This window comes from Ammospiza caudacuta, chromosome 4, assembly GCF_027887145.1.
Source record: "Ammospiza caudacuta isolate bAmmCau1 chromosome 4, bAmmCau1.pri, whole genome shotgun sequence".
NCBI classification, from domain to species: Eukaryota; Metazoa; Chordata; class Aves; order Passeriformes; family Passerellidae; genus Ammospiza; species Ammospiza caudacuta.
The window spans coordinates 2,820,933-2,836,722 of record NC_080596.1 but is presented as its reverse complement, the minus strand read 5'-3'; the positions used below and the strand labels follow the sequence as shown (position 1 = coordinate 2,836,722).

The window sequence follows — 15,790 nt, the reverse complement described above, 5'->3', positions numbered from 1 at the left end:
CTACAGCTGATATAGGAGCAATAAAATTTTGACTTTCATTTCATTCTACCCTCATTTCTAATTTTCTGGTGAATGCCATAAAAGGAAAGTGACAAATATTTTTATTTTAGTGACAATATGTAAACATGAACAACCCATTGTTTTGCCTAGTCAAAGAATGAAATAACAAATAGCTTAGCAGATTTCTGAACAAAGATTCGGGAAAAATACAAATGTTAGAAACATCAAATGACTGAGTAATTTATTTAGAAAATAAATCTGAGACAGGTATAATAGAACTTCACTTAAGACGAGTGACACAAGGAGGATATACCATAATATGAAGAGAGATTAAATACAGACTTCAAACAATATAGTTATAATTACACAACGGTATATCTTACTGAAACCTTGTTTTGACTTGTTCTACCTACAGATTTGTACCTTACTTGGGACATCTAGGAATTAATGATGCCAGATGATCAATCTAATCTAGCACCAGATGCAAAAAACAGCTACTGTGTAAATCCATCCCAGAGCTCTGTTTGGCCATCAACCCTGTGATTTTCCACAGAATTAAGCCATGCAACAGATGTTTTAGTATCTCTGACAAAAGAGGTTACTCAGCTTTAGTCTATAACAATATTATTATCTATATAAATGGCCTTTCTGATACAGGATGAAAATCTTGCCTCAGAAATATTGTCTTGCTATGCACTGTGCAGCTTTTTTAATGCTTGTCTGACTTTATTTATTTCTACTTCATAACTGTCAGCCTCCAATTTACTTGACTTTCTGTGCTGCTTTGCACAGAGCAACATGTGATTCAGCAGGAGGGGAGAGCAGAGTGATCATGCAATCTGCAATTCACTGCAGGAGCTGGGCATGTAAAGGCAGCACAGAGGCACCTACACTTCCATGAAGAAACACAGCAAATCAGTCAGACACAGAATTTAAATACACAAACAGAAATCCTTGAAGATGAGTTAGCCAAAATGAAGTACTTCGATTCAGGTCAGTGAAACTGAAAGGTTTTTTTTGTGCCTACACCTTGCAAATGGCTGAAGAAGGGAGGCAGGGGGAAGAGCTGAAGAATAACAACTTATTCAGGAAAATAACTTTTTGAAAAGGAAAATAAAATCCCCAGTCAAATACAGTAACTTAACAAAATAAAGAAATAATGTTTTCATTGTACTCCATAAGTTGCAACAAACTTGTAATTCTCTTATACCTCTAAATGCAAAAAGAAAAATAAAGGAAAAAAAACCCACACAATCTTGTTATTTACACTACTTTATACCACTAGAGAGGTTTTTCTAATGTAAAGGATTATTGGATAACTTAGTTTCTTCTCCAGTTCAAGTTTGCTTTCTTTCCATTTTTCAAAGATGCAAAATATATCCAGAAGCCTGTTTTGTAGACTTTATGGTCAAATAATGATTTCAAATAAGCAGACTGGCAAAGTTCCACCTCTCACAAACATCAGTGGACATATCCTCAGTGACCTCCATTAGACAAGAGTCCCTGAAAACCAGGTTCAGATCCAGTCTAATACAGCATCATCCCAGAGATATCCAGTGAAGATTTGATAAAATGGAGAAAACAATCCTAAATCTTCAAGGAGAAATGTTCCACTTCCTGAGAAACTCCTTAAAAATACACTATTTGAACAACTTCCTTTAACAATTCAGACATTATAAGGTTGGCTGACTACACATCCCTTTGAAATTATAATTAATTCAGCATTATGAGGATCATTTTCTTTCCTTTCCTTCATTTTCCTTCAATCAACCACTTCTCTTGATCAACATGAGACATAAAATAATACATCATAATGTCTTTTGTTTCATCCCTATGCTTGATTACTCTTGGCAGGTTTTTTGGTCTAATGAGCAAGCTGTTTGGTTACAGCTACCTAAGTTAAAATAACTGAAAAATTAACTTGTCAAATCTGAAAATGCTTCATTTTCATGCTTAAATGTGTTTTATTGCAGCATAAATGAATGATGCACATTGACATATTGTAACTCGGTTGTATAAATACCGTGAAAAAATTTACAGCCATAGAAATTCTAGCTTCAATAGTAATTTTTTTTGGTAATTAAAAAAAAATACATCTTTCTGATATAACAAAGCAAGAGTAGGATCTGTGTATCTGGTAATTAAGCATGTACAATTGTTAACCTTTAACTGCATTAGACCAAAAAGCACAGATATCTGTAGAAGAAGCAGCACTAAACAGATATTACTAACCAGATGAACTCTTTATTATTAATAATGTTTGACAGCAATTTACAATATTTTAGGGAAAAAGATTTCCTAACGTTCATGCTGTTGAATAGTCCATCTACAATCAAACTGGGCTTGAAAGCCACAGTCCAATTGTAAAAAAATTCAAGATTCCTTTACTTTCCAGCTAAAAGAGTTTGACAAGAAGGATCTTTTTAAAACCTTGAGTATGTAAGATGTTATCACATTTTACAATCAGATAAGCACTGTTAGAATCAACATCAGCTTTGCTTCACAAAATAATTTCTCACATTTTCTTTAAGTATTATTTTTATAACTTCTCCCACCTTTCTTGGAGAAGCTGGAGTTCAAACAAACATTTCTTGATAATCTCTACATGTTTGTAGCAATACTAGCCTTGTTCTTATGTGATATTTATAGGAATGTAAAAAAAGATGTACTTATTCCAGTCAGTGAGCTGAAACCATTGCATAAAACTGCCTCACAAATCTGAGATATGAATTCAGAATTACTTCATTCTGCACACCACAAACATTGTTAAACCCATGTCACCTTCATATATATCCAAAAACGATCTGCAACCAATGGGATATCAAATGGTAAGATAAAACTGCAGACATGGTGGGGTTGGACCTATAAAATACTTCTAACATTCTTTGAGGTATTTTGCTCCTCAAAATGAGGGACAGACAGCGTAAAATCACTTTACATTTTTATTGATCTGAGGTACCAGTTAGCATAAGGATGTGTGTGCCCTCCCACACACATAGCCTCATTCACTTATTTAAAAAAAAAAAACAAAAACCAAAAACAAAAACACCCAACACAGCAGCTTTTCCATGTGCTGGACATCAAATACTCGATAGTATCAGTACTTCAGAACCTTCTGGGGGAAAAAACATCATTGTCTTCCAATGGGTTATGGTACTCAAAAATGTCAGAATTCTATTTACAGAGAGTGCTACAATCCAAATCTAGAAAGCTTGGAGGAAAAAAGTATCATATGCCCTAAGAAACCATCATTTTTACACAAGAATGAATAAAGGAAAGATAGGAATTTTAAACATTCAGCATATGAAAAAAGCAAGCAAAGACAGAAGGTTATGGTAGCTTTTGTCCAAACCACAGTTCTACCACTGTGTAGAACCCATTTTATAAATCCATACATTCAGTACTAGTGAAAAACGTTGAAATATTTTGAGGTTTTATTTGTCTATCTTATTCACTCAGTGCAAATCTACATAGTTAATTCTACTTATGCATATCCCTCCCTCTCCATCTTCATGAGACTTCACCCGCAGATCTCAGCGAGAAATCTCGTGATTCATAATCATGTTACACTTAAACTGGCTAAGACATTACTTACAGTGACTACAAGGCAGTTATATCCCTGCATGCTTTGAGAGGATATTTTCTTTTGGGGAGCCCAGGAATACCAGTGGATATTACAGGTGGAACAAATTGCTTCTTTTTCTAATGTAATTGAGTCTTTTTCTTAATAGTGTAAAAAAATTCTGTCCCCTCATGCCCCAAGTATCAGGACCTTGTAACTGCCTACCAAGAAGTCCTGAATAAAGTTAAATATATATACATGTAAAAATAGGCACATGTATGAAAAACGGAACAGTTTAATAGTTTAAGAGAGAAATGCTAGACTGAGTAAGATTTAGAAAAATTGTTACGCACTTAGTGTGCTTTAATCCAGTTCACATATGGAATATTGTGCACTATTTGCAATACAGTTAGCAATCTGAGCCCTTTGCTGGCTTTGTAAAGTAGGAGCTCTTCACATTCATGTTGTTTGTTCCTGGATGTTGGAAAAAAGATTGCCTACCTATTTCTTAATACACTTAAAGACTTGAAAACCAGATTAAAAGTATGTATCCTGGTGACTATCATAATGAAAATTCTGAAGCTATTTCTCTATTTTCCTTAAGATTTGAATTGGCTTGCAGCAAGTTCCAATATCAACTGTGATTTTTCACATAAAAGCAATTGGCTTTTATTGACAACACACACAAGAAAATGCTACGAAGATGGTAGAACAGAAATCCTTTTAAATAGCAAATTAGCATAAGAAAAATCAAGCACGTATTCCAGACATTTCACATTTGGGCCAAAAAGGAAACACTTCCAGATCAGACCATTATGAATTTAAATGGGGATCTTCCTTACTCTTCGGCAAAACAGCATAAATCTGTTGCCTAGATCATCTGGGAATATTGCAGCTAATTAATTCCCTCATAGTGCAGGCCTTAGAGAGCAAACCTTTATCTGTGCCAGTAGCACACAAAGATTGCTGAAACCTGAAATGCTTTTGCCAAAGAAGAATTTTTGGGTGCAATATAATCTGTGAGGATTTAAGTAAAAAAGCCACTATACACAGGGAAGCATGTTGTCAAATCCAATTGCCTTCTCTGGCCCTAAACTTTATGAACACCAAGAATTCTCAGAGTTTGACACAGACTTTCTAAGTCTGACTAAAGTGATTAACTTTGTCGCAAAAGGCTGGAAGGGCACGTTGTACAATGGACTCTTGTCACTGCTCCTTTACCTACCAGTCTATTCCTTTCATTTCTAAGAATCACTGCTTGGGTTTTCTCCTAAAATGATGTTCCAGTCACCAACACAAGCCCTACCAAATCCTCAAAACATATATGCATCATTAAATATGGATTCCCACACTCTTCATATTAATAACTTCCTGCTGCTTTAATGAACAGCTGGTAGAACACATCATTTTTCACATATAAAAAGGAGTAAGTTCAGTACTTCTCACTGCTATGCCACAAAGATTTAACAACTGGAATGAATTTCACCATCAAGAGCAAGCTCAAAAATGTCAAAGGAGTTTGTTTTCAGTTGCATACAGGCCCCAGTGTAAGTGCACTACCTAAAATTGTTTGATGACTTGCAGACATTTTTAGAGAGATACTGAACAAGCTCCCAACTGACAGTCTCTTCTGATTCAATGATTATGTATCACACAGGAAAATAAAAAATTAATTCATAAGAATTTTCTGCAGCGAAATGTCAAGCACTGGACAGTCTTCAACAATAACATATTAAAATAATACTTTTTGGAAGTACTAAAGTACCAAAAATTTTGAATTATTTCAATCTTTTAAACCCATTCTCCTATTGTGTTCTTTTAAAGCAGCCACTTGCAAAGATAGTAACAGAGCAGTGATACCACATCTTCATCATAATGTGAAAAGCTTTGTCATGGGTTGTAATTTCATTCTATCTCTCCTTGTGTCTTGTCCAAGGCACCACCTGAAACTGCACCACCTTTTTTAGGTACATCATTAATTCCTACATAATTTTTCCTGCTGTCATCCATCAGTGTCAAATGGGAAAGTAGAAATGAAAAACCATTAAAAAAAATTTAACAAATAACTAAAGGTTGTTCAAATTAGGTAAGAATGCCCAATGAAGCTCTGATCACTGATATAACAAGCCACTACCTTTTCTCTTTCAGAAATAAAATTTCAAGAAATATGAAAATTACAAAAACTTTTAATACAATCCCCTATGCCAACATTTACTCATTTACTATGGAGCGTTGCCTCCATAGTATTTGTTTCTAAAGCAAACAAGCAAGATTTTTAGCATTAGGCATAGTAGGACTTTGAGATGCAGAAAAGGAAACATTCAATAGTTACTAAGACATTAAAACATGTCAAGTTCAGACAAATAGGATAATAGAAAAACAACAAGCAATAGGAGAAACACCATTCCAAAATCAATATCAAAAATTTTAAAAAGCTCTACATTAGAAACATTAACACAAAACAAAACTACAGCTATTTTACTAAAGTATTTTTTCAATACTGATAAAAAAGTGATAGAAATACTGTGGTTAGAATAAAAGCTTCCTTAGGCTTGAATACCTGGGAGTTGCTCTAAAACTAGGTTCCAAAAAAAAGTACCAGCTGCTGAAAGATTTTCTTTTTTCCTTCAGCAGGGAGGAAGGGAGGGTGTGCGTGGACACACCAAGAGTCATGACAACACGGACAAGACACAGAAACAACAGACAGACAACTTCTTCAGCTCAGTCAAAAGAGTCACACTCAGAAATAGACCAACACTTGCAAACATACTAATCCAAGCTATTATTTCTCTTTTCTGCAGAGAGTTACATCAAATGCTTCAATTACCACGAATTAATAGAAACAAAGGAGATAGGAAAACAGGATTAATGGTGTCAGTCTAAAAATATCCCGATTCTGCTCAATCCACTGTTTTCTATGTTCTGCCACCCCCTATCAAACCTCTTAGGCATCTTTCCCTTCAGATTGTAAAGCCAAGATAGCCTATGCAGTTTCTGTCACTGTTACCATCTATTTGTGAATTAAAAAGCTATATATACTACACCATAATAAGCACAGATGGCTAGAGTCAATCCCAATAAGATTTAATGGAAAGACAAGAGAAGACTGGGTATCCATAGCCACTAAATAACCTACAGCATATAAAATAAAGATTATTCTTCAGAGAAAGGAGATAAAGATAAGATGAAACAATGTTATCAGCTTTACTTTAGATTATGAGGGCAATCTAAGGAAAAGCACATTACCATTTACTTAACTTCTAAACGTCAGCTACATAAAGAGCTTCCAAGTTAATGCCTTCCAAGAGACATTTAAGAGTTCAGTGTTAACAATAGTTTGAGATTAGTAGACTCTGCCTTTTCAGACAAAAAAAGTATTTGGCACTAGAAACAGGCAGCAAAAGCAGACCATAGGAAAAGTAATCCTGCAAAAGAAAACAGGAATCCATACTCGAGAATGAATTAAAGGCACATAAAAATTAGACACCTTTGTCTATAACACAGAAGAAAGGAAAAATTAAGATTTGCATTACTCTTTCCCATTATAATTTGTTACATTCTATCTAGAAGTTATGAACAATTCAATAGCTTCTTAAATTTCCCTAATTAATTAAAATTAACACAAATTCCTAACACTTTCCCATATTTTACAGTTTTAAAAAGAGCAGTCAAGTCCTCATTAGCTTCATTTCAAAGGCAGTAATTACAGGTGAAGGTACAAAACACTTATTCTGTCAGACCTCCTAGGCTTCCAAATTTTTCCTCCTTCACCATATTAATAAAACTCAGATCATACAAAGTAAGTCATGGGAAAAAGGGACTGACACTTCTTTAGAAGTGCTAGTTTCAGGTAACAGTGGCATGAGGAAAAGATTCAAAGCCCTATTTGCAAAAGTAACTTTTTTAAAAGATCTTGGTTTAACTCAGGTTAAAGGCAACACCAAAAAGCAGCTCATCTTTCATGTTTTCAATTGCATTTTCTCCTGACATCATGATCATGACATATGCATGCTGTAAAAGAGCTGCTGTACCCAATAATAAGGCTTTTTACCCTGACCTATAAAAAGCACTGAAGAAATAAGACCACCAAAACCTTTTTCACACCTAATGAGTTAACATGAGTTAGAGAAAAGACCATGAGTGCTGCACTATCCAGTCCTAAATAATGACTTCCTCTAAAGGATCCTCCATGAACTATGAGGGCTTCTTGTCCATTGCAAAAATCTTGTTGAACAAAAGTCCTCCTCCTCCTACTCAAGCAAAGTTACTGGTACTCCACTCCTAAAGCATGAAAACCTTCTGAATATTTACATGGAAATTTCATAATAAAGTGCAAATAACTTGTGATGAATCCCTTTTAAAAGGGCCTTTGGCTTTCTCAACTGTACAAAGATGTAGTTGTGATCCACACAGAGATATTCTGCTCAAAACAGTAATGCACAGTTGGCATGGAGCTTAACTGAGGGGCAGTGTTCGTTTTTGAGAAGCCTTAAACCTCCAAAACAGACAAGGGAACAATTAATGCTGGCTATTCTGAATTGATATGAAGACCTAATATTCAATTTATCTCCTTTCCAAACACAGAGGTCTAGTTTTCACTAATGGTGAAAAAACATGCTCTTTAAATACTTCCAAAAGACTCCTCTGGGAAGCCAAGCTGCCCGAACTTGCCACATGTAGAAGGCAACACATTCAATGGCCAATGTGAGAAGACCTCACAGCAAAGCAGAGTGAAAAGGAGTACTACCAGTGAAACTTTCCTCTTCCTAGCTGCTTGGCTTTATGGTCTGTTCAATTTTCTTCTACTTTCTGCACCCTTGATAACTATATTAAGATGGTGGGATGACAGTTAACGCTATAGTATGATGCAGCTGGTTCCAATGATCAACCAACCCTACTATTCTGTAGCAATACTATGACACAGGTGAGTTGTGGAGCTCATTTATCAACTTAAATTTGAAAACACAGCAATCACTTAAATTTTGACCTCTGAAAAGGTATATATCTTGCTTAACTTGCTTTTAACAAGCAAGTTAAAACCCAACATCTCTCTTCCAGCAGCAGATAAAATTTACCATATAAAACACAGCCTTTTTAATGAACACAAATGCATGAGAGACCTTACAAATATCAATTACTAAAATGAGTTACCCTATAGATTCTTTCTTCATTGTATTTTAAAGAAATTAAAATTTTAATTTCTGGAAAAATCCTGAAAGATTTTCAGATAGTGATACAACAGACAACTAAGGTTGTATGCAATTTTGTCCAACTGACTGTAAATATATAAAAACACAAAATGATTTTAAATGACAAAGCCACTATGTTTTGTTCTAAGATTAAAAACACCACCGCAATTTGGAAAGTAATCAGAAACAGAAAAGTAACTGCTATAATCCAATACTCTGTTTTTCTCCACAGATTTACAGCATTATGAGTAATGAAGGTTTGCTAGATAAGATTTAAGATGTACAAAGTAGGAGAGCATAAATGTAATGCCATTTCTCAATCACATTTTTCAAAAGGAATAATCTTTATTTCAGACAAACTGCAGTATATATATATATATATATATATATTTATCAAGCGTCTAGTGCTATCATCATAGATAAAACCATTACCACAAAGCACTATCAATATAACAAAATATGAATGAAGAAGATATCCCTAACAGCATCTACTGAAAAGCCTCAGTTCCCAAGCCTGAAATAAACTGAGGATACATTCCCATGGGCTAGAACCTCCCAGCATCCTGACAGCACAGCACTGGCTGCTGAAGCAGCCTAACCAGGCAGCTTGGAAAACCCTAATAAACACACCAACCCTTACTTTACTGACAGACATGAATAGTTGCAGCTACTCAGCAACTGGACTGCAGCAGCACTAAGATGGAGTTGAAAACTCTTCAGGCAAAAAGTAAATGTACCCTTGTATAGAACCCAAAATGGTTTGACTTGCACACACAATTTGAAGGAGATGATATTTAACACATCCCATCTCCCCCATCTTAAGATGGAAAGTCTCCTATTTAAAAACAGGACCATTCTCAATTTTTGCTCAAGAAAAAGAAGTGGGAAGGTAGGTAGCCTCTAACACACATCTAGTTTCCCACTGTTACATGTTAAGGCACAGTTCTTGCCTATACCTACTGCATTATTTTCAACAGATTTGTCAGAATTATCAAGACCTTTCAAAAGAAATGAAAAGTCAGTTACAGTTCTGCCTGTATAAAGAACTGAAAAGATCTTAGCTAGTAATCACACATTAATAACACTTAGTGACAAAAATTACATTTTAGGGTATGTTAAGACAGCTAGGTTTAGGGATGGCTTGGCTTTTTATAAATAAAATATCATATCCTGGTTTAGCAGGCTCTGTAACGGTTCCCTCTCTGAATGACTGTGTTCTTTCTCACTGTGATCTAAAACTCTTAAGAAACTGAGCCAATGAGCCAGAAGTCAGGGTCATTATCTTTCACATTAATCAGTCCTGTCAGTTAAGTCTTAAGTTAAGCTTCTAAATACTTCTTTTCACACCAGAATTCCATCTCACCCTTACATCTGTAGGGCATCAAAAGCCTGCAAAAAATATCCTGCTCTGACCAGAGAATTAAATTACAAACACAGGCCTTGCATACCTTGATTTTAACTCTGCAAGACAGTTACCCCTACATATGTTTCATATGCTGCTGTCCTATTCCTTAACAGGAGCCCACTTTGAAATCACTAATCACATTGCTAATCACAATTTCAAAACCAACAAATTACAGTCACACAAGTAAATTTACTAATTATATAAAAATGTAGGATGGCAAAACTTCTTCACCATGTTATATTTAAGTATGATAATTGATAAGTATTCTTACAAGATATTTTTCTTATGTATTCTTGTACAGGTAGATTAACACAATTTTGGAGGGAGGTTTACAGTTATATGTTATGAATTACTGAAAACTACCCATGCTTTACAGGCAGAGCCTTGTAATATTAAATAAATATTCCAGACTGGGTACCAATCAATAGGACATAAGCATGCTGCACAAGAAATAAAAGCATACACTTCACTGAAGCACTAGCCTTATAAAACTTATACTGTGTAAAAATAAGCCAGCATATTTGCAAATTGCCTCAGAAGAATCAGTATGCAGTATTCCTCAAAGCAGTCACTCTTAAAACCCTTGGGGACACCTACTTGTCACAGAATAAATTATCTGGCTAATATCCAATATTACAGCACACGTCAGTGGGCACCCAGGAGACGGGCATTAGAGAGCACTTAGCTTCCTCAGCCTTGCAGGTTAGTCCTTACATAAATGACTTTGCCCAATTACAAACCATAACTGATGTATGTATGTATTTTGGAGTTTTCTAGCAGCAGCCTTTAATCCTAGAACATTTCTACAGCACCAGATTTTCGCTCGTTTTTTGGTTTTTTTCCCCAAAATCACAGGTGCCGATGCACAGCATACTGAACTGATATTTTTCACATGAAGCTAAGCTCTTTTATTTTTAAGATATTCAAGGCAAACAAAAATATCTGACTACTGACTGGAAGTGCTCTCAAACACCAGAATCAGGCTGTTTAATAAAAACTATTGTGAAAATAAGTTCTTCCACAACTCTGGTAGCTCTTTCCCAGTTGCTTAAGATAAACAGCCAAGCTAGCATCCCACAGACATCAAGCTAGAAAATACATGCATCACAAGACACCCCAGGTCTCAGAAAAATAACAGACTTATTGGAGACATTTACTTTGGTTTGCTACAGCAAACCGCAGTCACCAGCAGGCTGTAGAACAAGAAGAAACCTGTTGCCTCTGAAGTTACAACCAAATCAATGCTTCACACCAAATCAAAATCCAGTACGTTAAAAAGTAAAGAAAAGAGAAAATTATTTTGCATGGTTGGAATTCGGATTTTTAAAAGTGACACCAAGGGACGCAGGATACAGGATGCTCAAAGAAAATCTGTTCCACTGAAAGAAATGTGAACGGCTATTGAAAATAGGTTGCCTTTTACTCAACTTGCAGCAAACACAGCCCGAACCAGGCGCACAGGCGAAGCACGCTGAGGACAGAGCCACCTTACAGCGGCAGGTTTCGTAACTGACGAGATTCGGGTCAGGCTGGGGCTGCCGTTCTGGGGCTCCGAGCGCGGCCTTCCGGGCACGGCGCACCGCTGCGCCTTAGCCCCGCACCCCGACACCGCAACCCGGCCGTGAGCGCTGCCCCTTGTCCCCCGCCCTCCCGGCCGGCACTAACGACAGGGCACGGCGAGACGCGGCGGTGCCGGCCGGTGCCGCTGCCAGGTGCCCGGGCAGGGAGGGAGAGAGGGAGGGGGCTCTGTCCCGGGCGGCACCGGCGGAGCGGCGAGCCCCGGCCCCCACCGCATCCCCTCCGGCATCGGGGCGGGCGGCGGGAGGAAGGAGGGCGAACGCGGCTCTCCCCCTGCACGCCCGGCGCCCCGCAGGGCGGGAAGCGGCTCCGCGGCCCGGCCCGCCGGGCCCCAAGGTGCGGGCAGGGTGCCCCGCACGGCCCGGGGCACGCCGGGCGGTCCTGCCCGCTCCGCGCCGGAGCGCACCGGGAGCTGCCCGGCGGGACCCCCAGCCTTCTCGCCGAGGCGCCGCAGACAATTATTTAAGAATTAAAATTCGGGGAGAAGGGGGAAAGTTGAGGCTGTACCCCAGCCCCCGCTCCTCGAGGGATGCCCTACACCCTGCAGGAAGGGAACTAACGGGAGCGGGCTGGGCGCGGCTGCCGGCGGGCAGGGTGGAAGGGCTGAACTTACGTCTCGGAATTTGTTCCACTGCCCGACCTCCTTGTCGTACTGGGAGACGGTCGTGAGCCATTGTTTATCGTCCAGAAAATTGCCGCTGTCCGGTCTGCCCCCGGCCGCCGCCGCCGCCGCCGGGCTGCACCAAGCTGCTGCACAGACGCACACCAAGGCTGCCGCCGCCGTGAGCATCTGGGCGAGAGGAAACACGGGCAGGGGGGTTACCCACGGCGGAGCCCGACCCCGGCCGGGGGCTGCCGGCGGGGCACGGGACAGCCGCCCGCGGCGGGGCCCCTCGCCCACCTGCAAGCGGCGCCCCGGGGGAAGGGGAGGGGAAGGCAGCCCAGCCCGTCACCTTGCCCCGCGCTCCTCGCCGCGGCCGGAAAGGCGGCTCCGCGCCCGCTCCCTCCCCGCACGCGCCGCCGTCTGCGGCCGCCCGGCCGTCCGCCCCGCTCCCGCGCCGCGCGCGCCGCCCGCCCCTCGCCACGCCCCGCCCCCGCCCCGCCGCGCCGCGCGCCGCACCGGGAGAGGCGCGCGCCCGCCGGGAACCGCCGGGAACTGCGCGGGGCCGGCAGCAGCGGCACGTCCCGGGCACCGGCACAGCCCCGGGCACCGGCACAGCCCCGGGCACCTGTACACCCCCAGGCACCGGCACATCCCGGATACCGGCACGCAGCCCCGAGCACCGGTACATCCCGGGCGCCGGCACACCCCCGCCGAGCCCCGCCCGGCCCCGCAGCAGCCGCGCGGTGCCGCCGCCTCCTCCAGGTGGGGGTGGATGCCGCTGGAACTTCGCTAGAGCTCCGCTGGCGCCTCGCATCCCGAGTTAGATGGGCGCAAAGCCCCGGGCGGACACGATCCTTCAGAACTCGCAGTCAGACAGAACTTCCCGCGCCTTCGGGACAAGGACAGACACGAGCTCCCGGGGCGCCTCTGAGCGCTGATGGAGGCGCATTGTGATGCTGTCTGCCCGTGTTATCCCTTTCGTAAGGATAGTGCACACTTCCCTCTCTTTCTGCTTTTGTCTTTTTTTAAAAGCAAGAGTGGGTTAATTCCAAGTCTTTAATGACAACCATGAGCAACCATGCTTTCCCGAATTAGTTAAATTTAATTTAGAATTGAGTAAGGGGCAAGAATAGATCAATTACCTATCCAGAATTCCTGCCTCCATATTTAAGTTCTACTTGCCATCCCGTTGACCTCTTTAATCTAATTTTTAATGTTACCTTTATTCCCTAGACTTGAGTAACACTCTGCTTTTTAGGTTTGTATTAGCCGCGTGGTGCGAGGATTCGGCAGAGGGAGCGGGGCAGGGGCTGCGGGGCGGCCTCTGCGGGGAGAGGCGCGGGACTCTGTGGGAAGAGGCGCGGGACTCTGTGGGAAGAGGCGCGGTACTCTGTGGGAAGAGGCGCGGTACTCTGTGGGGAGAGGCGTGGGACTCTGTGGGAAGAGGCGTGGGACTCTGTGGGAAGAGGCGCGGTACTCTGTGGGAAGAGGCGCGGGACTCTGTGGGAAGAGGCGTGGGACTCTGCGGGAAGAGGCGCGGTACTCTGTGGGAAGAGGCGTGGGACTCTGTGGGAAGAGGCGCGGTACTCTGCGGGAAGAGGTGTGGGACTCTGTGGGAAGAGGTGTGGGACTCTGTGGGGAGAGGCGTGGGACTCTGTGGGAAGAGGCGCGGTACTCTGTGGGAAGAGGCGCGGTACTCTGTGGGAAGAGGCGTGGGACTCTGTGGGAAGAGGCGCGGTACTCTGCGGGAAGAGGTGTGGGACTCTGTGGGAAGAGGTGTGGGACTCTGTGGGGAGAGGCGTGGGACTCTGTGGGAAGAGGCGCGGTACTCTGTGGGAAGAGGTGTGGGACTCTGCGGGAAGAGGCGCGGTACTCTGTGGGGAGAGGCGCGGTACTCTGTGGGAAGAGGCGTGGGACTCTGTGGGAAGAGGCGTGGGACTCTGTGGGAAGAGGCGTGGGACTCTGTGGGAAGAGGTGTGGGACTCTGTGGGAAGAGGCGCGGTACTCTGTGGGAAGAGGTGTGGGACTCTGCGGGAAGAGGCGCGGTACTCTGTGGGAAGAGGTGTGGGACTCTGCGGGAAGAGGCGCGGTACTCTGTGGGAAGAGGCGTGGGACTCTCCCGCTTCGGGAGCAGCTGCTCCCGGCAGCCCCACAGCGGACACATCGCGGCCGCAGCTGAGCCGCTCGGCAAAGCTGGCGGCGCCTCCGTGAAAGCATCGCTGAGAAAGGGCAGAAACGCTGTGCGGGGAGGGGAAGCGGGGACAGAAACGGTGACAAACAGCAGGGAACACCGGGGCCAGGGAGGGATGAGAAGGTGCTCTCCAGGGCAGAGTGCTGCAGACCCTGACAGGCTCATGCCAGAGCAAAGGGATAGATACACCCAGAGAAACTCTGGCAAGCCCAGACCGGAGCTCATTTTCCGGAAGAACTGCAGCCTATTGGAAAGCCATGCCAGAGCAGAGGGAAAGTGTGAGAAGGAACGAGCAGTTAAGAGAAATTGTTACACGCCGACTGTACGTGCCCTCAATTCTCCCTGTGCTGGTCAGGGAGAGAGGAGTCTGGAATGAAGAGGAGACTCTTCATTCCAGAGAATGAAGAAAAAGAAGTGATAAAAATTGTTCTTTTAACGTGTGTCTTTGCCTTTAGCACTGCTCACACTAGCTGTTACATTTTTATTTTAATTGGCAATAAATCTTCTTCCAATCAAGTTTGTTTTGTCTGCAACAGTAATCGATAAAGAGTATTCCTGGTTTTATTTAACCCATGAGCTCTCTCACTCCAATTCTTCCTAGACTTGTCCTGCTGGGGAGAGGGGCTGTGAGCAGCTGGGTGAATGTTTGGCTGTTAGCCAGGATTAACCCACGGCGAGGTAGCCAAGTACATCAAGTACACAACACTCTCAGTGTCGTTGCTGAAAGTGTTTTCTGTGGTAAAATATGAGTTACTTTCAGACCTGGTACTAGGGTCAAGTCCATCAAGTGATTCTCTGCTGGCAGAAAAATGCCACTTCATGCAAAAAGAGAAGTGATTATGAGATTGCCACTGATTTACACGAGTTTTGATTTTGGTCATGAACTGTAACTACAGACAGATAGTAGAGTACTAATTAAATCAAATAACCTACATCATACAGTACATAATACATGCCAATTTTGTTCCTAAACTTGTATCACTAAAATCAATGAAAATCCTGTCACTCGTATGACAGAGAGGATGATTGCCAGATTAGGATTTATGTGCCTGACTCTAAAAATGCTACCTATCCAGAATGATATTATATTCTGTAATAACTGAATCATAAAATTCAAAGCAAAGGGATAGAGAGACTGCACAGAGGCTAAAGAAGAATCAATACAACAGTCATGTTATGCTCAGGGTGGGTTATAGAGTCAGTACTTTACAGAATCATTCTCTGACAAACCAGTTTGTACTTGTCAGACTTAATGTTAATT

The 15,790-nt window shown here is 42.0% G+C and overlaps 1 protein-coding gene across 3 annotated transcripts in view; it reads right to left on the bottom strand.

Annotated features, from left to right (window-relative positions):
• Nucleotides 1–12,563, bottom strand: part of SPOCK3 (SPARC (osteonectin), cwcv and kazal like domains proteoglycan 3) — a 166,874-nt gene extending 154,311 nt beyond the window's left edge. Inside the window, exon 1 of one of the 3 annotated variants that reach the window (XM_058803208.1) lies at nt 12,348–12,563. In XM_058803208.1, coding sequence (XP_058659191.1) covers nt 12,348–12,524 — 177 coding nt within the window. In that variant the 5' untranslated portion in view covers nt 12,525–12,563. The remainder of the gene's footprint in view (nt 1–12,347) is intronic. The other 2 variants (XM_058803207.1, XM_058803211.1) reach the window with 2 other exon arrangements.
• Between the last annotated feature and the right edge of the window lie 3,227 nt (nt 12,564–15,790).